Genomic DNA, 27,704 nt, shown 5'->3' with positions numbered 1-27,704 from the left:
AGGAGGATGTTATGAGGATGCAGGGAGACTTGCACAGGTTGGGTGAGTGGGCAGATGCAGTTTAATGTGGATAAATGTGAGGTTATCCACATTGGTAGCAAAAACAGGAAGGCAGATTATTAACTAAATGGTGTCAAGTTGGGAGAAGAGGAAGTGCAACGGTATCTGGGGGTCCTTGTTCATCAGTCACTGAAAGTAAGCATGCAGGTACAGCAGGCAGTGAAAAAAGAGAATGGCAATAGCCTTCATAACAAGAGGAGTATAGGAGCATAGAGGTCCTTCTGCAGTTGTACAGGGCCCATAGTGAGACCACACCTGGAGTATTGTGTGCAGTTTTGGTCTCCAAATTTAGGAAGGACATTCTTGCTATTGAAGGAGTGCAGCTCATGAGGTTAATTCCCGTGATGGTGGGACAGTCATATGTTGATAGAATGGAGCGTCTGGGCTTGTATATTTTGGAATTTAGAAGGATGAGAAGGGATCTTATTGAAACATATAGGATTATTAAGAAGGGTAGCAATTAAGAAGTCTGACGAAGGGTTTCGGCCCGAAACGTCACCCATTTCCTTCGCTCCATAGATGCTGCTGCACCCGCTGAGTTTCTCCAGCATTTTTGTGTACCTAGGATTATTAAGAGTTTGGACACGCTAGAGGCAGGAAACATGTTCCCGATGTTGGGGGAGTCCAGAATCAGAGGGCACAGTTTAAGAATAAGGGGTAAGCCATTTAGAACGGAGATGAGGAAAAACTTTTTCACACAGAGGGTTGTGAATCTGTGGAATTCTGCCTCAGGAGACCAATTCTCTGGATGCTTTCAAGAGAGAGTAAGATAGAGCTCTTAAAGATAGCGGAGACAGGGGATATGGGGAGAAGGCAGGAACGGGGTACTGATTGTGGACGATCAGCCATGATTACAGTGAACGGTGGTGCTGGCTCGAAGGGCCGAATGGCTTACTACTGCCCCTATGGTCTGAAGAAGGGTTTCGGCCCGTAACGTTGCCTATTTCCTTCGCTCCATAGATGCTGCTGCACTCGCTGAGTTTCTCCAGCATTTTTGTGTACCACGTTAACTATCTCTAGTCAGCCTATGTCTAGCTACATGCATATACTTCTTATTCGTCAGAATTCTCTCTAGGAACTTATCTACCACAGACATTAGGTACACTGGCCTACAGTTCCCAGGCTTTATCTTGCAACCCTTTATAGAGGTACAACATTAGACACCCTCCGATCATCTGGTACCTCACCCAAGCACTTTTCTGTTTGTTCTTTATGAATATAAACAACTGGGTTTAGCTTCCACAACAGATGCTTCCTGTTTAATTAGCTGCAGCAATTGGTTATCAAGGTTTGGATGAAATAATTGCATCAAATAATCATAAAATAATGCGCTTTTTCTTAAGCGTGAATTATTTTATCCGAGGCTTATCAGTGCCATGAAACAGAAAACACTTATTAAACACTGATAACTGGAACAGAAGCATACAAGATGAGAAGTAGGAAAACTATAAGATCATATAAGAACAAGCAGAATCATATTTTATTTTCTAGTAAAACAAACAATTCATCTATACAATATGGAGCATTCAAATTTTAAATATAAAACTGTAGCCAAAAGTTTTCCACTAAACCATGTACTTCAAGTATATCAATTAAATTCCCATGCACACTTGATACAAACGGGTTCAGTGATTCCCACAGTGTAACCACCCTTGAACTTTTACATGGAGCATTGAATATTGCTCATCAAGGAAGTTCTGCTGCTTTATGCCTGAATGCATTGAAAACACAGGCTTCTGAGCACCAACAGTTCACTTGTCTAATCGTACAAATCTTCTGTTCCAGGCATAACTCCTACATATAGGGCCTTGATTTCAAAATAAACTGTTAATGCTATCGTTGACCAGTGTCGGAAAATTAGATCCCCCCCCCCCCCCCCCCATAAAACTAACAAACTAAGTCATCCTAAGAGCAGAAACCCAATTAGATTTCTTGAAAAGCTACCAAACACACACACACACACACACACACACACACACACGCACACAACCAAAATATATGCCAGACATGAGCAGGAACATGAAACTCTGCAAGCCAAACACAAGGAATAACTGAACAAAGTGTGGTCTTTGCATCATGACCAGGCTCTGTAGCTACCTTCTCACACGCAAAAAAACACAACTTTGTTTTAAGCTAACTCTATTGTTCAAAAAAGTTTTTTTTGTCTAACATATTTGTTGTCTCTTTCACACACAGGTGCACAAACACAAAATTCATTAAAAAATATTGTGCTAATAATGGCAAAATGCTTCCACTAGACCAGGAAATGAAGATAGGTACTGTTTACAGAAGCTGCAATTTGTCAATCAAATTTCCCCCTATTTTTGCAGTATAGTAATGGCATTACTATTTATCATCATTACTATTTTATCGTGCGCACTGTTCTCCAAGGATAATTTAATTTCTGCTTTTTTCACAATGTATGGATGCTCTCACAAGATGCATTCTGTTACATGCCTTGAGACTGTTAGCCTTAAGATATGCCCAATTAGATATTATGGAGCATTCAACCAAATTAAATGTGGAATATTTTAGAAGATGTTATCGAATGTATGCTAAAATATCCTATTTGCATTTTCATGTAGTGGAGACACAAGAGGCAGGATGAGTTGAGGTATAATTAATAACCAGTTCAAAGATCCTTCAGTTCCTTCTCACCTACAGCTCGTCATTGCTGAAGAGTACTTGGTAGGTTACATCAGCACAGATGTGGGAGATGGAGAAACCATAAACAAGTCTAGTCCTGTGTCCACCATACACATGCACACGGCTCCAAAAGGATTGGTGGATAACGATCTGGGCTGAAAGACTTGGCAAAGACTTCCCATCCATCCACTAAAAGCATTCAATAGCACCTATAATGTTATCCAAACAGGAGGAGGCCACGAAGCACGGATCAGATATCAAATCCGTTTTCTCTTTGGTCAAGTGTTAAGGTCTGGATAAACCCGTTGAACTATCACTGAAAGGACAAACTTTCCACTTCTAGCTAAGTGACTAGAATTCTGATCTAGCAGTAAAATCTCTTTGGAAATTATGCTAAGCATCAGCGGGTTTCAAATGCAGAGTCTTAACTAACCAACTAAAGGATCCATCCTCTCCTCTCTTTCAAACCTCAGCTATTTAACCATTCTCTTCCTGTTTCCTGCCACTTTCACATACATCCTCTAGATAGTCATCCATTGAGTTCAGTGTAATGGAGGTGTGAGGGTTTTCTGAAGCACATGGATCTATACCTATATTCACATTATCATTACTCTTAAATGGATCCACTGGTGTTACAAGTGTTGCAAAAGGCAGTTTTCTTTTCAACTTGATCACTCGATTCACCATCAACTTCTTCTCTGGCAGTTTGACTGCTTCTTTACAACCAGGTTCTACCGCACTTTCAGCATTTTGAAATTTGACAGATTTCTGGGCACCTGATCCAGAACACCCACTGTCACTAGAAGATGCTGTCCTGTGGTTTACAAACTCCCCAGTACTTGCTCTCTTTACCGCTACGGTTTTGAGATGAACTGTGGAGTTGAATACAGTCTTAGAAGTTGCAGCTGGAGTCGATAGTTTGACTGATCCGGAATTCTTCACTTTAATCTGGGTGCTGGTGGATGGGCCAGAGAACTCCACAGGTTTGTGGTTTTTTTTGGGTGTTTCCATTTCTGTTTTATTGGCATCAACAGGACATCTAGAAGATATATAAAACTTGCATTTAACGTAAATGTCAAGCAAAACTGAAAACAAAAAAATGGTTGCTGATGTGCTTTAGTATCCCACTCGAAAGCAGCATTAATAAAGCTCAGAAGTTTAGCATAATGCCAAATAGTGAAAAATTAACTAAGGGGAAAGGAAATATTTAAGATTTCTTTTAAGTGAACTTAAATTATCTAGAAAAGGCATAAAATAGCAATATAGCAGATTCTATCTTTTCTTAATTAGAACTTTAAACTCATGAAATTTTGGAATGATTAAAGTTAGAATCACTCTGATTAACTGTCTTTCTCTAGTAGCAACTACCGTATTTCCCGGCAATGAAGACGCTACTTTTTACCCCAAAATAAGGCACGAAAATATACCTGCGTCTTGGAGGCCGAAGGTTAGGTTGTTAGCCAAGAAAGATAGACTTGACTATCCCTCAGTACAGCAACATCAAGAACGATGTCAGGTCTATCCCTCATTGCTGGCAGCTGATGGGAAGCGGCTGTAAAGTGGGAAGCGGCTGTAAAAGAGCAGCGCGCTGGGGGGGGGGAAGAGAGTTCCTTTCACAGCATGTGGGGAGTCTGGCCTGGGTCAGCACAGCCTGGGCTGCACAAATTGGCTGGATTGCCAGGGGTAAAGTTGTGGAGAGGGCAGGAGCGTTGAGAAGTAGGGGGTCGGGGATCATGCCAGCAACTCACTCACTCACCACTGCCGCGGCGCTCCGGCCGCGGAGACACCGGATTGTGGCCCGGGAGGGAAGTAGCTCGGGTGGCTGCGAGCGGCTGCCGGGACTGGACTGCGGAACCAGCCGCCACCTCAGCGTTTTCTGCCAACCTGCCAGCCAGCCAGCTACAGTGTCCTTCAGCACAGGCGCAACCGGTGGAGGTGGTGGTTGGCGGGTCGGTACTGGGCAGAAGGCTGGCTGCTCCGTCCCGGGCTCTCTCTTTCTCTCTACTAGTCCCGGGGCAGGCGACCTGGACGCTGCAGCCAGTCCCAGGCGGTAACTGCAGCTAGTCCTGGGGGCACGAGGGATCTGGAAACTGCAGCCAGTCCCGGGGCACGTAGGCGATGTTGCCGACCCCTGGACTAAACCAAACCCTTGATCCTGTCTCGCCATCCTTTTCTCAAAATTTAGCAACTTAAATTGGGGGTGCGTCTTCATTGCCGGGAAATACGGTATTTTACATCTAAGCACGTTCCTACTGCATGCATTATAAAGCTATAATAAATAAAATGTATTTCATTTAAATTTCAGTTTTACAAGTAGTTTATGAATTAGCAAATTTAAAAAAACGTAGCTTTGGGATATTTAACACACAAAGTGCTAGTTCCACTCAGTTTAGTTTCAAGATACAGTGTGCAAACAGCCCCTTTAGCTCAGCTAGTCCACGCCGGCCAGCCATCACTAGCTTTATCCTACACACAAGGGACAATTTACAGAAACTAATTTACCTACAAATTAGCACGTTTTGTGGATGTGGAAAAACAATTGTGCAGCTGGAGAAGACCCACGTGGTCGCGTATGAACTCCCTACAGACAGCACCCGTAGTCAGGATCAAACCCGGGTCTCTAGGGCTGTCAGGAAGCAACTCTACTGCTGCAGCACACTTGAGCCACTGAGCCGCCCTTGTGCCACTGAGCTGCCCTGGAGCCACTGAGCTGCCCTGGAGCCACTGAGCTGCCCTGGTGCCACTGAGCTGCCCTGGTGCCACTGAGCTGCCCCTGCGCCACTGAGCTGCCCCTGCGCCTGAGCTGCCCTGGTGCCACTGAGCTGCCCTGGTGCCACTGAGCTGCCCCTGCGCCACTGAGCTGCCCCTGCGCCACTGAGCTGCCCTGGTGCCACTGAGCTGCCCTGGAGCCACTGAGCTGCCCTGGAGCCACTGAGCTGCCCTGGTGCCACTGAGCTGCCCCTGCGCCACTGAGCTGCCCCTGCGCCACTGAGCTGCCCTGGTGCCACTGAGCTGCCCTGGTGCCACTGAGATGCCCTGGTGCCCCTGCGCTGCCCTGGTGCCACTGTGCTGTCCTTGTGCCTCTGTGTCTCCCTTGTACCACTATGCCGCCCTAAGATGGATGACCCCGGAGCGGGGTCATACATCGCCCGGCACGGCTTCATGGCCGTGGGACATTGCAGCACCCGCCGGGGCTCCAACTTCGAGACTTCTAGACCGGGAGCGGGGCCGTAAATCGCCCGGCACGGCCTAAAATGGCCGTGGGACTTATCATCGCCCGCCTGGGGCTTCGACATCGGGAGAGACATGGAGAACAGGGGAGAGAAAAGACTTTGCCTTCCATCACAGTGGGTCCACTGTGATGGATGTTTGTGTGAACTAAATTGTGTGTATGTCTAGGAATTGTCTTTGTTTGTATGTCTGTGGAAACAGAATTTCGTTTGAGCCTCACTGAGGCTCAAATGACAATAAATTGTATTGTATTGTATTGTATAGATGAGAAACACATTTCTGAAACAAAATACGTGAAGAGACAAACTCCTACCGTTTCTGAATTGGTGCCACCGTCTCGTTGTTGCCTTGCAAAGGCCGGCCCTCAAGGGTCCAACATTCTATCAGCTCTTGAGGCACTCTCCAATAACTAACACCTGTAGGTAAAACAAAATACTGTGTCTATATGCAGCAAGAGATATACATCAAGGCTGACTATATACACCTAGTCACAAATTAATTACGCTCAAACAGAATGAACACGATAAAGGGAATTTTGCATATTTTGTTCACACAACATTAAAAATATTAAAAATTGAATAAAAATATTTACTGTTGTGCAAATTATAATATGGAATAGGTTGAATCTTGGGACATATCCTTAACAAGAGGAGTAGAGTTTAGGAGCAGAGAGGTCCTTCTGCAATTGCACAGGGCCCTAGTGAGACCACACCTGGAGTATTGTGTGCAGTTTTGGTCTACAAATTTGAGGAAGGACATTCTTGCTATTAGGGAGTGCAGCGTTGGTTCACCAGGTTAATTCCCGGGATGAAGGGACTGTCATATGTTGAAAGAATGGAGCAGCTGGGCTTGTATACACTGGAATTTAGAAGGATGCGAGGGAATCTCATTGAAACATATAAGATTATTAAGGGATTGGAAACACTAGAGGCAGGAAACATTTTTCCGAAGTTGGGGGAGTCCAGAACCAGGGACCACAGTTTAAGAATAAAGGGTAGGCCATTTAGGACAGAGATGAGGAGAAACTTTTTCACCCAGAGAGTTGTGAGTCTGTGGAATTGTCTGCCTCAGAAGGCAGTTGAGGCCAATTCTCTGGATGCATTCAAGAGAGAGTTAGATGGAGCTGTACTTAATATCCTGATCGATGAAGGCAAGTGCTTCTTCTTCACTATCCTATCTATATGTGTCGCCAGCTTCATGTCCCTGCACCCTTATATCTTGCTGTTCTATAATGTTCTCCAGGGCTCCACTATGTACTGTGCAAGTCCTGCCCCAGTTTGGCCTACCAAAATGCTACACCTTGCGTTCAGTTTAGTTTAGAGATACAGTGCAGAACAGGCCCTTTGGCCTACCGGGTCCGTGCTGACCAGCGATCCCCGCACACTCACACTACCTTGCACAAAGGTTTTATCGTATCGTAAATTAGGGACAATTTACAATTATAGCAAGCCAATTTAGTCTACAAGCCTGTACGTCTGGAGTATGGGTGGAAACCTGAGTACCTGGAGAAAATCCATGCAGGTCACGGGGAGAATGTACAAACTCTGTACAGACAGCGCCTGTAGTCATGATCGAACCTGGGTCTCTGGCACTGTAAGGGAGCAACTCTAGCGCTGCACCACCATGCCTCCTTGATTATCCAAATTAAATGCCATCTGCCGTTTCTTGGCCCATCGGTCCATTGTAACACCTTTCTCTGCCCACTTTATCACCAATTTTAGCGTTATCTGCAAAATTACTAACCATGCCACCTACATTCAAATTGTTAATATAAATAACGAATCGTTTACCCAGCACCGATTCTTGTGTTACACCACATATTAAAGGTCTCCACTCTGAAAAACAACCCTCTACCACCACCTTCTGTTTGTGTAGGAAGGAACTGTGGATGCTGGTTTGTACCGAAGATAGACACAAAATGTTGGTGTAACTTAGCAGGACAGGCATCATCTCTGGAGAGAAGGAATGGGTGACGTTTTGGGTCGAGACTGACTACTGCTAAGTTATTCCAGCATTTTGTGTCCACCACCTTCCGTTTCCTACATTTCAATCAATTTTGTATCCAATTAGCTAGCTCAGCCTGCATTCCATGTAATCTAACTTTTGAGACTAGCCTGCCATGCAGTACCTTGTCAAAGAACTAGCTATGGTCCATGTACTCCACTGTTCTCATCAATCTTGGTCACCCTCTTCTAAAAACTCAATTAAATGATCATTTTTCGAGTTTGAAAGTGATAGATACAAGTACGCAGCTGCTCTAAGGAAAAATACCATTTTCTTTACTTGGTGATTTATCAATAGCTGTGCCTGACACCACATCGCTCTTGCTTAAGCAGGACATTTGTTTCTATCAGCTGTATATTCAATTTCTCAACTCAGACTTGTCTCTGGTGTCACAATGTAAAGCTAATGTTTTGGGTAACACATGGAATTAATAGTGCAGGAAGGAACTGGAGATGCAAAGAAGGTGTAGAGAAGCAAAGGCAATGGTGGATGTGCGAACAAGGTGGAGGGAGGGTGAGGGTGTCCACGAGGGGGAGGGAAGGCGATGGCTCACGTGAGGACAAGTGAGGGAGAGTGTACACAAGGGGGAGAGATGGTGAAAGGGGGGCGCTGGGTGGGATGGAGTGAAATGGAGTGGGCAGGGCCAGGGTGAGGGAAGGACAGGACAGGCACAATCATTGTTGATGGTGGGCTTGAATGAGCTGGGTGGTGCAGCTGTAAATTCATGTTCCATTAATGATTAATATCTCTGCATCTGAATCTGGTCTTCATACATATTGTACCCCATGCCACTGGACCAAGCAGTCACTCAATCAAGCCTCTCTGGTAGCAGACATGTAACAGCTCCCTTCAAAGCTACCACTCATACAGCATTTCCGCTCCCTGGTATGAAGTTTCAAACCTAGAATATCAGGATTGTCCCAACAGTGATAATTTCAATATCACTCCATTTTAATAGTCCTGACATTTTAATAGCTCTGACATAGACAGTGCTGCACGGCACGACAGGAAGAGGGGCAGCAATGTCAGGGGACAAGGGTGCACATTCTTCCGCTAGAGAAGCTCCGCCTGCATTGAATGAGCTTTGCCATCACAAATGTGTTAGTCCAGCATCTCAAGAACTACCCTGTGAGATAAGTGAGCAATCTACGACCCTGCAGATCACTCCAGCATGGAGCCAGGACTCCACCATCGACAGCCAATACCTGGAAAGTTTGAGTGGTGCCACGCAGTCTTTCTGCGTTGAATTTGTGAAAATCTAAATACTCACTCCAGATCCTGTAGGATGACTTCAATGCCCGGTTGGAAGAGACACAAACCTCTGGCAAGGAGTTTTGACAAAGACCTGAAGAAAGCCACCTCTAATGAGTCCACGCAATAACCCAATGCATGGGCCAAGGTTCTGCCATAATCAATACCGTATTGTTGGAAAAGGCAAGCACAAGACATCATGGCAACACTCCAAATTCAGCAATTGGCACTGCAGGGTTGTTGTTGTCAACTGTTGCAACAGATCCTAATTAACTTTTGGACTGACTGCACTAATCTGCTCTGTTATCCCCAAAACAATGACGGCAGAAACTTTGCCACAGGAGAGTCAAAGCCAAAGCTTTTCTCAGATAATGTCTCGCAGACAACATGGTAACCAACCAACAGGAATTGCAGCATGCCCAATGGCTGGACAATCCTGAAGTCCACCATAAGAACAGGCAGGAACGGGGTACTGATTGTGGATGATTAGCCATGATCACATTGAATGGCGGTGCTGGCTTGAAGGGCCGAATGGACAAGAACCACAAGTAGAAGCACAAGAACCGCAGCTGCAACATAATTGTGACTAACTTCATGAATAGAGATATATTGCGATAACTACAAAGAAGTCTACTTGCTAGAGACCTATTGTCTCTTGTCTATAAGAACAGCCAGGAGGTTTAACTGATCACAAACACGTCTTCTCAGATTGGAAGCTCCATCACAACTCGGTGGAGAGAAAACAGCCTGATATCGAAGATTATTATTTATAAATGACTTCAATAATAGATGGCGATGGAAAGGACAGATAAGAATGTCATGTGGTGATACTTCAATGTTGTCAAGACCATTTATTGCTCAAATATCCAAGAGCCCACCCTACTATAGAGGAGAGTTCACAAATACCATTGGCAATATCTTGCAGCATACTCCCCAGTCCAGGCTTGTTGCCTCTCCAGCCTAGCAAATTAAAATGGCCATAAACCACAAAACACCAAGACCATTGGGAGTAGGCTACATTCCTATTTCAGTTTTAAAATGTGGCAATGATGAAATCCAGACACAAAGTCACTGCCTCCTCTCTCATACCAGGAAAGAGTAGAAGCACAAGAACCGTAGCTGCAACATAATTGTGACTAACTTCATGAATAGAGATATATTGCGATAACTACAAAGAAGTCTACTTGCAAGTTTCATCAAGATCCTCCTCATCCAGCCCCTCCCAGTGATTGAATAACTGCTGTCCAAATCAGTGTGATCTGTGCCTATCAAGAGGTACAATGAGCGTGATCATCAAGCCACCATCTTCATAACCCCAAGAGAAATGCAGGGAGCAGTATCAATTACTTCCGTTACCTTACAAAATACTTTGATCTGTCACTCGGTTGGAACTATGCAAGTCCCTTTGAGATTCGGCCTCAAAGACTTGCATCCATTCTACATCTGTGACGTGAGGCCATGCAGATTTGAGATTCCATGCCAGTTGGTCCAACACAGATTCACTAACAGTGCAGACTGGAGTCATCAAGATGATTTTCTCAGTCTTTCTAGCCTCAAAATTGCATCTCATTTCTAACAAGCTTCCCGCTGGACTTGAACTAATCTACAGGCGGAATGATTGAACCTACATCTCCTCCATTCTAGAAAAAAAATGGCAGTCCAATCTCAGTAATCGAGCTGCAAGATACGCTTGTGTTGATACATTCTGAAACTTCAAAGAGAACGGTCCCTGCATTAAATATTCACAAAAACCCTCTGCCAATTTGCCCCCATTCCAAAACACCAATCCGGGGAATAAGTGTCCATAACAAGATGTCGGAAAACAAAGATCACTTCCATAGCTCAGCAGCCACCTTTCAGAGGAGGCCAACAGTTGGAATTCACCATTACCATCAGAGTGCCATAACAGCTTTTATCAGGAAAAGAGTTCAAAGATCAAGACCTTAAATCCAGCATTACACTAATTGTCTACCAGGCATGAGTGATTACGACACACCCAGTACGCTTCTGAAACATGGACTATCTACAGCAGGCATCACAAAGTGCCTGAGAAGTATCAACAACAGTGCACCTGAGAAGTCCACCAAATCTATCACCAGGATATGCAACCCAAAATCCTCTCCCACGTCAACATCCCCATCTTTGAGGCTATAAAAACACTCTGGCTGGTCTGAGGGGCAGTCCACGTCATATGTCTGATATTAAACACTAGAAACAGATACTGCACTAGAGGATCGTAGAAAGGCTTCAAGGTTTTGGATGTCTCTTTGATAAAATGTAACATCTTCATAATCCAGTGGGAATCATCCAGGATGGCTTTAAATGCAGGAGGCATCCAGGATGGCTTTAAGTACCTTGAATCATTTGTTGAGAGCACACAGAAGCACGCCATCACTTCTTCCTTTGTATCCACCCACATATCATGAACCTGCTGTCACAACCACCACAGAGCCTGCAGATTCCGTAATGGCCTTATGCGCCATCTCAGAACCCACAGACCTGGAGCAGAAGGAAATACATCATTTTGGATACTGCCTGAGGAGAAGAAGAATTCTGTGAGCTACATTTCCATTTCATCCCCGATAGAATAGTTTGAAACTGGACACTCAGCAGAAGAAGACACACATTGATATTTTAAATCCTATCCATCCCGGCTAGATGAAATAAAGAGAAATGATCTAGGCAGTGATTACATGTGTATTGCCACTTTCTGTAATTCTTAACTTTTAAGGTTTAATCCTACTGCTCTGCAAAACAAGCTGCAATTTGACAGGCAGTTGACGAATATTGTCCCTTGCCCTTGGTTTCCAACAGTTTACCTTTGTAATAATCATCCATCATGGGAAATAAGAGTGCAAGAAACACATCTACAGATGCAGCTGGTGGGGAAATTGGTGATCATCCAAAGCATGATTTCAGATACATATGAGCTCTACAGCTCACCTTCACAGTGTTTAATGTTTTTATGTTGACATGAAGGATAAGTACCTCGTCCCTCCCAAGAGTCAAACGCATCCATCATTTTCTTCAGCTCACCAGCTGAGTAGTAGCTCCATATGTATTGTAGATTGTTTCCAGCTTCCCTGCAAACACAGAAATATGAAGCAGCGGCATACTTGGACATTCAACTTCAACTGCAAGACAGCTGAGATGTAACGTGATCAATTGGTAACGCTGTACCTGCCGTAAATCATTAATACCTTGTACTCTCATGGACTGGCATTAAAATGATGCCTGTTTGAAGGAGGCACCAGTGGGTGAGGGAAGGGTGGGCCATGGGAAGAGGATGCAGGTGCCAGGTAATGGTTGGGCACAAAAGCATTCAGTGGTCTGGGGTTAAAGTGGCCATCTAGAGGAAGGGGATGAGGCCAAACTAAGGTGAAGACATGAGAGATAGGGTGAGTGTGGTCAAGACCAAGGAGTGCGTGACTGGCAAAGGAGTGAAGGACAGGATGTGGAATAGGTAAGGAATATGAGGTGTAGAGGAGAGCAAAAGGGACAGGGAGAGGCTGGGCAAGGGATTTGTTACAGGAGGATGAGGTAGAGGGAGGAAATATGTTAAAAAGAGGAGAAAGATGACAGGGATTGTATATCTATGTTGAACTGAGTTTTATATGCATTTATAATCAATGACACAAGGCTAGTGTTATGTTATCAGTGGACTGCTATTATAAATTTAAATGTTAACTCTGCTGGTTAACTATATCAACTAAATTGTCTACTCAGAATACTATTTAATAAAATGACAATTGTGTTCAATATTGTTATGTAATTCAAATTGAAACTCCTTAATTGTTGTCAGTAAATCCACGTGTGGTCTTTGAAAAGGAATTAAGGAGGCAGAATTATCAGCTTTCTTTTGATTAAATCTAACAGTTAACAATCTTAACATTCTTTATGCAAAGTAAACATAACATGCAGGGAATAATGCAAATGGATCACACAAATCAACCACATACCTCTTAAAGATACTTTTGCTTTTTATTCTGCATCCCAGCTGTTTTTCAATGGCTGCAATCCCTTCGATCTTTGATGCAAATACACCCAGGATTTTGCTTTCACAGCTGGCACCACAAGTATTGAGATAGTGCAAGATCCACACCATGGGATGTGTACAGATTAAACCATAGGAGTCACACATGTCCGATAGTGCCTGTATGAGTGATGACAAAAAAAGTATTTTGAATCTAAAAAACGTATTGAACTGTTTTACATATTTTTCTTGTGAACACATATGTCAAACACTTATTACATTAGGTAAGTTAGCAATTTTTTTGATCCTCAAGGATTTCACACATGGGAAAAATACATAGGATTCTGGGTCATTCTGGATTTCCGGGAACACTTTAGGATGCAGTAATGTGCCCACAACTAGATTGCTAGGCTACAGAAATGTGCTTGTCATTGCCTTGGCCAAGATTAAATTAATGATTCACAAACCAAAGTCAGCACAACAGATCAAAGCAAACATAAACACATAATTTTGAGGATAATTAATTGGGAGCTGGTTCTTTACATCATGTATAGGCTCAGAGGGCCATACTGGAATAGGTTATAAATCCCAAGATAGACACAAAAAGCTGGAGTAACTCAGCGGATCAGACAGCATTTCTGGAGAAAAGGAATAGGTGACATTTCAGGTCGAGACCCTCTCTCAGATCCCTTCAGGAAATTCTACCTATCCCCTTCCTGACTAAACAAACATTTAGGATATCTTAAGTGCAGGATGAGGAAAGTTAAAATTCTCCATCTCCAAGAGTGAAGTTTATTAGAGATTTTTGTTTTCCTTGATCACATTACAATGTAGGAGACAGATATCTCAGGAAATTGTGTCATTTTCAGTCGTTAAGCTTATTCTTAGTGAAGTCCACATGCAGTCACTGGGGAATTACTGCTCTTTACTGGATACCATCTACTTTAGAATAAAGTTTTAAAAAACAGACTTCAAAAGATAGGTATACAGAACTTAAAATCACCATAGGTTTAGATTATGTTTATAGTGGTGGCATCTGTGTAGTGTTAGAATAACATTGAAAGGAATTATATTGTATAGCATTAGAGTGACTGTATGTTAATACAGTGGGACAAAGACCCATCATTTATTTATTTGCCTCTGTACTCCACAATTTGAGATTTGTAATAGAAAAAATCACATGTGGTTAAAGTTCACATTGTCAGATTTTAATAAAGGCCATTTTTTATACATTTTGGTTTCACGTGTAGAAATTACAGCTGTGTTTATACATAGTCCCCTCATTTCAGGGCACCATAATGTTTGAGACACATGGCTTCACAGGCGTTTGTAATTGCTCAGGTAGACAAAAATGCTGGAGAAACTCAGCAGGTGAGGCAGCATCTATGGAGCGAAGGAAATAAGCAACGTTTCAGGTCGAGACCCTTCTTCAGACTAATGCTCAGGTGCTCAAGAATTGCCTCCTAATGCAGGTATAAGAGATCTCAGCACCTCACCTTTCCTCCAGTCTTTCCATCACCTTTGGAAACTTTTATTGTTGTGTAGATGGTTTATGCATGCAACCAATAATATAGCTACCTCAATACCACTAACCACGCCTTAGTTACCAATTATAATAACGCCTTCTTCTCCTTCTGCGCGGTACAGTAGCAGACTGGAGACAGTGACTGCTGATGTGTGTTTAACCCTGTGTTCTCATTAAAGACTAGTGTAAAGTACAAGTGTCTTTGATCACTTATTTACATGGTATCAGTCGGAAAAGACTCGCGTCTCCTGTTTCCCGGGTTTTATTTATTTTTCTGAGTTTTCTTTCTTTCTCTGAGTTTTGCTTTCACTGACCATGGCATCCTCGTGCCGAAAGCCCGCGCCCCTCATCTTCGATTCTGACATCGCAGAGCGCTGGGCTACCTTCGAGTTGGACTTCAGCCACTACATCAACATCGCACATCGGAACGAGCCCGATGCGGTCAAAGCCTCTCTACTTCTCAACCTTGCCGGCCCCGATGCCATGAGGAGAGCAAGAACCTTCACCTACGACCCGCCGGTTTTGGGTCCCGATGATCAGGTACAGATACCTCTAGAGACTGCTGACGACCCGGTATGCCTGCTGCGCAAGTTCAGGGAGATTTGCGACCTGCCCTCGAACCGTATTTTAGAGAGGGCGCGTTTTTTCACCAGAAAGCAGCTGCCGGAAGAACCTGTTGAATGTTTCATTGCTGACCTGCGATACCTAGCCCAAAGGTGCCGTTTCGGTGCAATGACAGACCAGCTTACCAGGGACATTTTAGTGACGGGGATGCTCGATCAGAGGTTAAGATCGGAGCTCCTCAGGAAACCAGATCTGACTTTGAGCGAAGCCATGCACGCCTGCAGAATGGCTGAGGTCGTTGACCCGCAGATCGGTCAGCGGGGGTCGGACACAAAATCGATCAATCTGACCGGGTTTAACAGACCGCGTCCTCGGATGGATAACACAAAATTTGTGCCACGGGCCAGCTACGGTCCCGGCGGGGTGCCCCCCAGTAAGTGCCCCAATTGCAACTACATGCATCAAAAGCAGTCGCCGTGCCCAGCTTACGGCAAATCCTGCAACTTTTGTAAGAAGTTAAATCATTTCTCTGCAGCTTGCCGCTCCCGTGGGAGAGTTCCACAGGTTTCTAGACCTAACTTAAACATGCTGATGCAAATTGATAACCAGTATGGTTCCCAGTCCTCGCTAGACACGGCCCACGTTTCTGATCCAATTAATTCTCAAGGGGAGGCGAGTGTGTTCTCACTCCTCCACGCACCTGGCCGACTACCCGATCCGACTGTCCTGGTTACGGTCAACAATTGCAGTTTCCATGCTAAGCTCGACACGGGTGCCAAGGTCAACGTAATGTCAACAAGCCTGTTCAAGATTAGAAACAATGAGCTCCTAACTGCGGACCGCTCCACTCTGCATGCTTACGGGGGCGAGGTGCTGAGACCGATGGGAAAGGCCACCTTCAATTGCCCTTACGTTTTATGTCTTGAGCTCTGACTGTGTGACTCTGTTGGGCAACCAGGCATGCCAGGACCTGGGACTGGTGTCGTTCGACCGAACGGTCCACAAAGTGCTGATTTCGCTGGATCCGATATCGGAATACCCTGACCTGTTTAACGATGAGCTGGGCAAGCTGCCCATCACCTACAAAATTGCCATTGACCCGAAGGTGGCGGCCGTGGTCCGCGCACCGCATAGAGTGTCCCACGCCATGAAAGACAAAGTTGAGTCGATGTTGAATGACATGGTCGCCATGGGAGTGCTGGAGGCGGTCAGCGAGCCCACCGAGTGTGTCTCCACCATGGTTGCCACCCTGAAAAAGGACAGAAACGAAATACGGGTGTGCATCAATCCGAAGGATTTAAACCTCGCAATCAGGCGCTCCCACTACCCCATGAGGACCGTGGAGGACGTTGCAGCCCAAGTCGGACAGGCCACTGTCTTCTCAGTCCTTGACGCGAAGAGTTCCTTTTGACAAATACCACTGGACAAGGGCTCCTCCGACCTGACGACGTTCTCGACACCGTTTGGCAGATTTAAGTTTCTGCGAATGTCATTCGGCATCAATTCTGCAAGCGAGGTGTTTCAGAGGGCCTGCCGTGCGCCATCATCGTGGATGTCATCCTGGTTTATGGAAAGGACGTTGCCGAGCACGACATGAACCTCCGCTGCGTCCTGGATCGGGCTCGGCGGATCAACCTGAAGCTGAACTCTAAAAGTGCAGGTTCGGGTCTCTGAGGTCACGTACGTCGGGCATGTCTTCACTTCGGACGGACTAAAGCCCGACCCATTGAAGGCGGCCGCAATCACCGACGTGCTCGGTCTGCAACGATTCCTGGGTATGGTGAACTACCTAGGGAAGTTTATACCCAATCTCAGCGAGCTGAGCTCGTCCCTGCGGCAACTGACCAGAAATGACACCGTTTGGTCCTGGTTCCCGCAACACTAGCAGGCGTTCGACTGTCTGAAGACCAAGTTGATCAGCACCCCGACACTAAGGTTTTTCGACCTACGGCGCCCGATCACTGTCACCTGCGACGCCTCCAGGTTCAGGCTCGGTGCGGCCTGCCTACAGTCCTCGGATGATGGATCGCTGTATCCTGTCTCGTACGCCTCCCGCACCATGACCAACACCGAACAACGGTATGCTCAGATCGAAAAAGAGCTGCTCGCAGTTGTGTTCGCCTGCTCCAAATTCAAGGACTTCCTTTTTGGCAGCCGTTTTACGGTCGAAACTGACCACCAGCCGCTGGTGACCATTTTAAACAAGCCGATCCATGTTGCTCCTGCCAGGCTGCAACGCAAGATGTTGCAGTTACAGCGCTTTGACTTTAAACTAGTCTACAAGAAGGGCACGGAGATGCACGTTGCCGACACTCTCTCTCGCGCCCCACGGGCTTCCTGCGACCGCCACCCCTACGTACAAGAGGATCTACTTGTGCTCGGCGTTAACTTTGTTCCCACTAAGCAGCTCCAGTGCCTGGCCGAGCACACCGCTGCTGATCCTGCTCTGCAGCGACTTTCTTCCGTGATCAAACGTGGCTGGCCAAGCAAGCGCGCCAGTGCACCGGCTGAGGCTCAACCCTTCTTCCTGGTCCACGACGAGCTGGTGATCAAGGACGGCATCATAGTTAATGGTCTTAATATACAGAGGCTACACTGCAAGATGCAAACCACTGGTTAGCCGCAAAAATAGGATGGCCAGGTTGCAGTTTGCCAAGTACTTAAAAGAGCAAGCTCTGGAAAAAGGTCTTGTGGACAGATGGGATGAAGATTAACTTATATCAGAGAGAGGACAAGAGCAAAGTATAGAGGAGAGAAGGAACTGCCCAAGATCCAAAGCATACCACCTCATCTGTGAAACACGGTGGTGGGGGTGTTATGGCCTGGGCATGTATGGCTGCTGAAGGTACTGGCTCACTTATCTTCATTGATGATACAACTGCTGATGGTAGTAGCATAATGAATTCTGAAGTGTATAGACACATCCTATCTGCTCAAGTTCAAACAAATGCCTCAAAACTCATTGGCCGGCAGTTCATTCTACAGCAAGACAATGATCCCAAACATACTGCTAAAGCAACAAAGGAGTTTTTTGAAACTAAAAAATGGTCAATTCTTGAGTGGCCAAGTCAATCACTCGATCTGAACCCAATTGAGCATGCCTTTTATATGCTGAAGAGAAAACCGAAGGGGACTAGCCCCTAAAACAAGCATAAGCTAAAGATGGCTGCAATACAGGCCTGGCAGATCATCTCCAGAGAAGACACCCAGCAAATGGTGATGTCCATGAATCGCAGACTTCAAGCAGTCATTGCATGCAAAGGATATGCAACAAAATACTAAACATGACTACTTTAATTTACATGACATTGCTGTATCCCAAACATTATGGTGCCCTGAAATGGAGGGGAGAACTATGTATAAATACAGCTGTAATTTCTACATGGTGAAACCAAAATGAATAAAAATGGCCTTTATTAAAATCTGACAATGCGCACCTTAACCACCTTAACCACATGTGATTTTTTTCTATTACAAATCTCAATTATTCTATTACAGCGGCTGCGTCAGCAGGACTGGTGGGCGGCAGCTTCGACCACCCCGGGGCGCGGTGATTGAGCCGCGGGACAGTTTTTAACATCGCCCGGTGGGGTATCGCCTCAGCGCAGAGGGAGAAGAGGAGGGAAGAGACTGCAGCCCTAAGACTTTTGCCTCCATCACAGTGAGGAGATGCTGGGTGGACTCACTGTGGTGGATGTTAATATGTGTTTGTTGTTGTTTTTTATTGTATTGTATTGTATGTTTGACTGCTGCAATTTCGTTCAGACTTCGGTCTGAATGACAATAAAGGCTATCTAATCTAATCTATTCTAATCTAAATTGTGCAGTACAGAGGCAAATAAATAAATGATGGGTCTTTGTCCCAAACATTATGGAGGGCACTGTATGTGATTTCATCATGATGAGCCTTCTGGAATGAGCAGGTGACTGAGCAATAAGAGACAACTACACCAAGAACTATGAACTGTTGATGCATGTAGTAGGAATGAGTTCAGTTCAGTTCAGGATATAATCTGTCTAGATCACAGTGCATGTACACTGTAGAACCAGTTTGCAATTTTGGAAAACAGACGTTAAAATAAAGTATTACTGGTGCATTCTCCAAAGGACCTTACATCCACCAAAGAATAAGCGAGTTTGGTATTCCGAAAAACGCAAGGAATCATGGGATTTGTCAAAGGTCGTAAGCTATAGGGCATGTCCCACTTGGCTGTCATTTACGCGACAGGCCGGTAGTGACATCATGCATCAGCACTGACGTCATTTGAATACCCAGTTTATGATATTTACCCAGTTTATGATATTTATGGTGATTTTCTAAAATGTTCCAGTTTCTTGAGTGATGCTAGCAATTGGAAAACTGCAGACGTAATTCCCTTATTCAAAAAAAGAGGTGAATGAAAAGTAGCAAGCTGCAGACCAAATTAATCTGTGGGAAGGAACTGCAGTTGCTGGTTTAAATTGAAGATAGACATAAAATGCAGGAGTAACTCGGCGGGACAGGCAGCATCTCTGGAGAAAATGAATGGATGATGTTTCGGGTCGAGACTCTTCTTCAGTCTGAAGAAGGGTCTCGACCCGAAACGTCACCCATTGCTTCTCTCCAGAGATGCTGCCTGTCCCGCTGAGTTACTCCTGCATTTTGTATCACTTATCTGGTTTGTTCTTCCATTTCTATATTGGTATGTATTGGTATGTAACCTTTCAGGAATTTGTGTGCAAGGATTTCCAGCTCGTTCTGAATACAAACATCTGCCAAACCCTCAATGTCTCATTCCTCATGTGAATTGCCTGTTGCCAAAGATTGCCAACATTCCCATTGTTCTGAAAATGCTAAGTAATTATCCACAATGTACTCTTAAATCGCGCGCGCTTATATACATGACATGTAAAAAGCTGCGTATGGGCGGCGCACGGCAGCGCATGGTTACGCACGGTGACGTAATCATGCGTCACCATGCACTACACGTAAAAGGTCAGGACGTCAGCGTGCGACCGCAGTACGTCTGCGTGTGTAAGCGATACGCCACGCCGGTGGCGTGCGAAGATTTCGTGCAGCACGAAATCCTGGAGCGCCGCGCAATACCGCGCGCAACTCCACACTCCTCCACGCCTCTCCATGCTCCCGTCCCGCGTTACCCACATGCTACCCGTGCAGCACAACGCGGCGACTACATTTTTGAAGGTCCTGTAAATGGCGGGCAAATGACGGCCAAGTGGGACCGGCCCTTATAACGGTAAATAGATCTCAGCACTATAGATACAGTGAGTATAGTTTTGGTCCGAGTTTTTGTCTTTTTTTAAACTTCTATTTGTCATGGCTGATTCAAAGTACCAAGATATGAAGCTGGAAGATTTTATGTCATGGAAAGTAAATACTTTGAAGATGTTTTAGCGGAGAGGGGGTTAAAAAAAAGGGAAGAAAAGCTGAACATGCAGCTCTTGCTGTAGCTGCAGCAGCCATGAGGAAGCCTGTGCTGCCAAATGCAGGTAAAGAAAAAAGGAGCAATCAGTGCAAAGAACTCCTTAAAGTCTATTGAAAGTTATAGAAATCATACATTTAATTTCATTCCCACCACCCTCAAGAAAAAAATTAAAAATGCGTGTCATGCGAGAGGCCCGAGAGCCGTTGGAGAGGTCGCAGAGGGAGGAGCTACACCCGAGCGGTAGGATTTAAAGAGGAGCGCGGGGCTTGCTTCTACAGAGGCCCGAGAGCCGTTGGAGAGGTCGCAGAGGGAGGAGCTACACCTGAGCGGTAGGATTTAAAGAGGAGCGCGGGGCTTGCTTCTACAGAGGACCGAGAGCCATTGGAGAGGTCGCAGAGGGAGGAGGAGCTGAAATCTTCAACGTTCCAAGTTCCACTTCAAAAACAAGTGGGTTTGAGGAAGCCGCTGATTGGTGGAAGCAGACAAGAGGGAGCAGCTCTCTGCTGGTTGTACTGTATTGTAGCTGTTTGTTTTGTATTGTAGCAGTTTGTTTTGTATTGTATCCTAGGTAAGGGGAGTATGAGGGCCAGGGCAGTTTACTGTTCTGGATGTCAGATGTGGGAAGTCATGGAGTCTGATAGCCCTCCAGTCGTCCACATCTGTGCCAGGTGTATCGAGATGGGGCTCCTAAGGGACCGTATTAGGAACCTGGAGCAGCAGCTCGATGACCTCCGTCTGGTCAGGGAGAGCGAGGAAGTCATTGATAGGAGTTACAGGGAGGTGGTCACTCCAAGACCACAGGAGGCAGGCAAGTGGATCACGGTTGGGAGAGGCAAGGGGCACAGGCAGGGACTAGAGAGTACCCCGGTGGCTGTACACCTTGACAATAAGTACTCCTGTTTGAGCACTGTTGGGGGGGACAGCCTACCTGGGGGTAGCGACAGCGGCCGGGCCTCCGGTGCAGAGACCGGTCCTGTTGCTCAGAAGGATAAGGAAAAGAAGAGGAGAGCAATACTAATAGGGGACTCTATAGTTAGGGGGTCAGACAGGCGATTCTGTGGACGCAGTCGGGAGACCCGGATGGTAGTTTGCCTCCCTGGTGCCAGGGTCTGTGATGTGTCTCAACGTGTCCAAGATATCCTGAAAGGGGAGGGAGAGGAGCCCGAGGTCGTGGTACATATAGGTACCAATGACATAGGTAAAAAAAGAGAAGAGGTCCTGAAAGGCGAATTTAGGGAGTTAGGAGGGGAGTTAAAGAGTAGGACAGCAAAGGTAACAATCTCGGGATTACTGCCTGTGCCACGCGACAGTGAGAGTAGGAATGGAGCAAGGTGGAGGATAAATGCGCGGCTGAAGGACTGGTGCAGAGGGCAGGGATTCAAATTTCTGGATCATTGGGACCTCTTTTGTGGAAGGTGCGACCTGTACAAAAAGGATGGGTTGCACTTGAACCTGAGGGGGACCGATATCCTGGCGGGGAGATCTGCAAAGGCTACTGGGGAGACTTTAAACTAGAATGGTTGGGGGGAGGGACTCAAATAGAGAAAGCTATTAGACAGTGTGTGAGGCAGGAGGCAGAGAAGGAAAGCATTCAGACCCAACATGTAGGGGGGAAAGAAGAAAACAATAATAAACAGAGAATAAGAGGTGGTGGGGTTCTTAAATGGGTGAGCAGAGAAACAGAGGGGTGTAAAATGTGGGCGGAAGCAATAGGTAGCAAGGTGAAAAGTAAAAGTGGCAGGCAGACAAATCCAGGGCAAAAATCAAAACGGGCCACTTTTCAACATAATTGTATAAGGGGTTAGAGCGTTGTAAAAACAAGCCTGAAGGCTTTGTGTCTCAATGCAAGGAGCATTCGTAATAAGGTGGATGAGTTGAACGTGCAGATAGCTATTAATGATTATGATATAGTCGGGATCACGGAGACATGGCTCCAGAGTGACCAAGGCTGGGAGCTGAACATCCGGGGATATTCAATATTCAGGAGGGATAGAGAGAAAGGAAAAGGTGGTGGAGTAGCGTTGCTGGTTAGAGAGGAGATTAACGCAGTGGAAAGGAAGGACATTAGCTTGGAGGATGTGGAATCGGTATGGGTAGAACTGCGAAACACTAAGGGGCAGAAAACGCTGGTGGGTGTTGTGTACAGGCCACCTAGCAGTAGTAGTGAAGTTGGGGATGGCATCAAACAGGAAATTAGAAATGCGTGCGACAAAGGCAAAACAGTTATAATGGGTGACTTCAATCTACATATAGATTGGGTGAATCAAATTGGCAGGGGTGCTGAGGAAGAGGATTTCTTGGAATGTATGCGGGATAGTTATCTAAACCAACATGTAGAGGAACCAACGAGAGAGCAGGCTATTCTAGACTGGGTATTGAGTAATGAGGAAGGGTTAGTTAGCAGTCTTGTTGTACGTGCCCCCTTGGGCAAGAGTGACCATAATATGGTTGAGTTCGTCATTAGGATGGAGAGTGACATTGTTAATTCAGAAACAACGGTTCTGAACTTAAAGAAAGGTAACTTTGAGGGTATGAGACGTGAATTGGCCAAGATTGACTGGCAATTAGTTCTAAAAGGGTTGACGGTGGATATGCAATGGAAGGTATTTAAAGACTGCATGGATGAACTACAAAAATTGTTCATCCCAGTTTGGCAAAAGAATAAATCAGGGAAGGTAGTGCATCCGTGGATAACAAGGGAAATCAGGGATTGTATCAAAGCAAAAGATGATGCGTACAAATTAGCCAGAAAAAGCAGCATACCAGAGGACTGGGAGAAATTCAGAGACCAGCAGAGGAGGACAAAGGGCTTAATTAGGAAAGGGAAAATAGATTATGAAAGAAAACTGGCAGGGAACATAAAAACTGACTGCAAAAGTTTTTATAGATATGTGAAGAGAAAGAGATTAGTTAAAACAAATGTAGGTCCCTTGCAGTCAGAAACAGGTGAGTTGATCATGGGGAACAAGGATATGGCGGACCAATTGAATAACTACTTTGGTTCCGTCTTCACTAAGGAAGACATAAATAATCTGCCGGAAATAGCAGGGGACCGCAGGGTCAAAGGAGATAGAGGAACTGAGTGAAATCCAGGTTAGTCAGGAAGTGGTGTTGGGTAAATTGAATGGATTAAAGGCCGATAAATCACCAGGGCCAGATAGGCTGCATCCCAGAGTACTTAAGGAAGTAGCTCCAGAAATAGTGGATGCATTAGTGATAATTTTTCAAAATTCTTTAGATTCTGGAGTAGTTCCTGAGGATTGGAGGGTAGCAAACGTAACCCCACTTTTTAAGAAGGGAGGGAGAGAGAAAACGGGGAATTACAGACCAGTTAGTCTAACATCGGTAGTGGGGAAACTGCTAGAGTCAGTTATTAAAGATGGGATAGCAGCACATTTGGAAAGTGGTGAAATCATTGGACAAAGTCAGCATGGATTTACGAAAGGTAAATCATGTCTGACGAATCTTATAGAATTTTTCGAGGATGTAACTAGTAGAGTGGATAGGGGAGAACCAGTGGATGTGTTGTATCTGGACTTTCAGAAGGCTTTCGACAAGGTCCCACATAAGAGATTAGTATACAAACTTAAAGCACACGGTATTGGGGTTTCAGTATTGATGTGGATAGAGAACTGGCTGGCAAACAGGAAGCAAAGAGTAGGAGTAAACGGGTCCTTTTCACAATGGCAGGCAGTGACTAGTGGGGTACCGCAAGGCTCAGTGCTGGGACCCCAGCTATTTACAATTTATATTAATGATCTGGATGAGGGAATTGAAGGCAACATCTCCAAGTTTGCGGATGACACTAAGCTGGGGGGCAGTGTTAGCTGTGAGGAGGATGCCAGGAGACTGCAAGGTGACTTGGATAGGCTGGGTGAGTGGGCAAATGTTTGGCAGATGCAGTATAATGTGGATAAATGTGAGGTTATCCACTTTGGTGGCAAAAACAGGAAAGCAGACTACTATCTAAATGGTGGCCGATTAGGAAAAGGGGAGATGCAGCGAGACCTGGGTGTCATGGTACACCAGTCATTGAAAGTAGGCATGCAGATGCAGCAGGCAGTGAAGAAAGCGAATGGTATGTTAGCTTTCATAGCAAAAGGATTTGAGTATAGGAACAGGGAGGTTCTACTGCAGTTGTACAGGGTCTTGGTGAGACCACACCTGGAGTATTGCGTACAGTTTTGGTCTCCAAATCTGAGGAAGGACATTATAGCCATAGAGGGAGTGCAGAGAAGGTTCACCAGACTGATTCCTGGGATGTCAGGACTTTCATATGAAGAAAGACTGGATAGACTTGGCTTATACTCGCTAGAATTTAGGAGATTGAGAGGGGATCTTATAGAAACGTACAAAATTCTTATGGGGTTGGACAGGCTAGATGCAGGAAGATTGTTCCCGATGTTGGGGAAGTCCAGGACAAGGGGTCACAGCTTAAGGATAAGGGGGAAATCCTTTAGGACCGAGATGAGAAGAAACTTTTTCGCACAGAGAGTAGTGAATCTCTGGAACTCTCTGCCACAGAGGGTAGTTGAGGCCAGTTCATTGGCTGTATTTAAGAGGGAGTTAGATGTGGCCCTTGTGGCTAAAGGGATCAGGGGGTATGGAGAGAAGGCAGGTACGGGATACTGAGTTGGATGATCAGCCATGATCATATTGAATGGCGGTGCAGGCTCGAAGGGCCGAATGGCCTACTCCTGCACCTATTTTCTATGTATCTATGTCATTTATCTTCGCTCACTCAGAGGCATGAGCCAATAAAAACGAGAAAAACATCGCAGCGTTGTACAAAGGCAAAATAAATGCAACTCATTAATAGTTTTAACCCAGTATTTACCTAGAATAATGAAAGATCGAAAATATGGAGGAAATAAAGCCCCGTATTACACAAAGCAGCTCAGCGCCGCTTAAGGGACCGGAGGGAGAGACTAGGGTGGGAGAAGACCAGGGGGGGGGAAGACTGGACCAGCTCTCATTCCGGTTCTCCCCCCCCACTCGAGTGTCCCATCCCTGCCCGGGGGGCGGTCGGAGAGGTCCGGACCGATGGGACACCGGCCCCCAGGCCCAGCGCCAGCACGAACTCACAGACCCACAGCCAGCGCCATCTCCAGCCCAACCCCGCTCCAACTCCAGATGGTGCCGCTATGATGACATGCTAGTTCACCCCCGGTACTCGCTGCCACTTCATCCAGCCAGCGGCTGCCCATCTTCAGCAGCACCTCGGTGTCGGACTGAGGGGAGGGGGGTGGAGGTGGAGGGCTGTCGGCCAACCCGGCAGGACAGGCAGAGCCGAGCAGGAGCCAGCGGCTGCAAGTCCAGAGTCGCCCTGCCAGCCCAGGGCCACCTCCGGACAGGGACGGGACACCGGGGAGGGGATTGGGACGGTCCAGCAGCAACAAGAGCACCCGATCACGGACAAAACGCAAGCCTGCACACAATGCAGCACCACCATTGCCGAGACTTTACAGCTAGTGACCTATGACCTGGGCATGCACAGTTGGAATACTGAACTCACTTATTCAGATGAGACTAATGTTTCATCCATAGGCAGCATTTCTGACAGTGCAGTACTTCTTCTGTGTGGCTCTGAAATATCAAGCTATGATCTGCATCCGAATGATCCACAATCTCCTGATTCAGGAGGCAGTGAGCCATGATAAGAACAGCAGAATGATCGCCGGGCCGTGGCTATCTCCCAGCGGCAGGCCTGGCTCTCCCTCCGCAGAACCCGAACAGTGAACAGGGAAGCTGCTGAGCCTGTCCCCTACTTGACCCTGCGGACCGGAGAATCAGAGGGAGTCGGTGACGGCAGACGCAAGAACAAATGGCTGATAAGTGGATCCGGGGTCTTGCCTTCCTTGCCCTAGAGTTCGGTTGCGAGAGACGACAATGGGGCATAACGACTGAAGGTGGCCGGGCGATGAGAGTGATGATAGTTCGCTGGAAAATCGGGATCAAGATGATGGCTGGAGGCCCTGCAGCCAAGTAGGCGACCAAATGGCCACCTACAACTTGGGACTTTGAAATTACGTTAAAACCTGGTGATTCTTCTATACGGTCTCAGTGGACTATTTCTATACATTTTATACTTTATCTGGGATTGTCTTTATGTATAGTCATAATTTACTAAATTGTATTAAAGCAACGTCCAAGAAAGCACACTGACGCCTCTACTTCCTAAGAAAGCTTAGGAGATTTTGCATGTCCCCAGCAACTCTCGGCAACTTCTACAGATGCGCCATAGAAAGCATTTTATCAGGATGCATCACAGCTTGGTTTGGGAACAGCTCCATCCAAGACAAGAAATTGCAACGAATTGTGGACGCAGCCCAGACAATCACACAAACCAACCTCCCTTCCATTGATTTATACCTCACGCTGCCTCGGCAAGGCCAGCAGCATAATCAAGGACGAGTCGCACCCTGGTCACTCCCTCTTCTCCCCTCTCCCATCAGGCAAAAGGTATAGAAGTGTGAAAACGCACACCACCCGATTCAGGGACGTTTGTTCCCAGCTGTAATCAGGCAACTGAAACATTCCACCACAACCAGAGGGCAGTGCTGAACTACTATCTACCTCTTCGGTGACCCTCAGACCATCCTTGACTTTGCTGGCTTCACCTTGCAGTAAATGTTATTCCATGTATCTATACACTGTAAATGGCTCGATTGTAATCACGTATTGTCTTTCTGCTGACTGGATAGCATGCAACAAAAACTTTTCACTGTACCTCAGGGCATGTGACTGAACTGAACTGAAAAAGAATTGCACTGTACCTCAGTACGAGTGATAATAAAGAACCATTGACATTGGCAAACACAGAGCTGTAAGGAAGCTCTAAAATGCAAAGATGGGAGGAACTGAGTATATGGGGGCTGGCAGTGTTAACTTATATAATCCAATCTCGATAAAATATGACATTTATGACATTTATATTGTTATTTAATAGAAATAAAAATTACCCTAAAGTAGCAGCCTGCTGATTTGGCACGGCTTCAACAATCAAACAAATGCCTTAACAATC

General features: G+C 45.8%; 1 protein-coding gene across 3 annotated transcripts in view; it reads right to left on the bottom strand.

Annotated features, from left to right (window-relative positions):
- Window positions 1-1,517: 1,517 nt before the first annotated feature.
- kctd18 (potassium channel tetramerization domain containing 18) overlaps window positions 1,518-27,704 on the bottom strand; it is a 38,617-nt gene continuing 12,430 nt past the window's right edge. For 2 of the 3 annotated variants that reach the window (XM_033023540.1, XM_033023539.1), the window contains exons 4-7: window positions 13,152-13,345; window positions 12,136-12,275; window positions 6,251-6,353; window positions 1,518-3,745 (exon numbers count right to left, since the gene is read on the bottom strand). In XM_033023540.1, coding sequence (XP_032879431.1) covers window positions 3,184-3,745; window positions 6,251-6,353; window positions 12,136-12,275; window positions 13,152-13,345 — 999 coding nt within the window. In that variant the 3' untranslated portion in view covers window positions 1,518-3,183. The remainder of the gene's footprint in view (window positions 3,746-6,250; window positions 6,354-12,135; window positions 12,276-13,151; window positions 13,346-27,704) is intronic. The other variant, XM_033023542.1, reaches the window with a different exon arrangement.

This window comes from Amblyraja radiata, chromosome 7, assembly GCF_010909765.2.
Source record: "Amblyraja radiata isolate CabotCenter1 chromosome 7, sAmbRad1.1.pri, whole genome shotgun sequence".
Classification (NCBI taxonomy): domain Eukaryota; kingdom Metazoa; phylum Chordata; class Chondrichthyes; order Rajiformes; family Rajidae; genus Amblyraja; species Amblyraja radiata.
The sequence above is the reverse complement of the archived record's forward strand: the minus strand, read 5'-3'. Positions and strand labels throughout refer to the sequence as shown.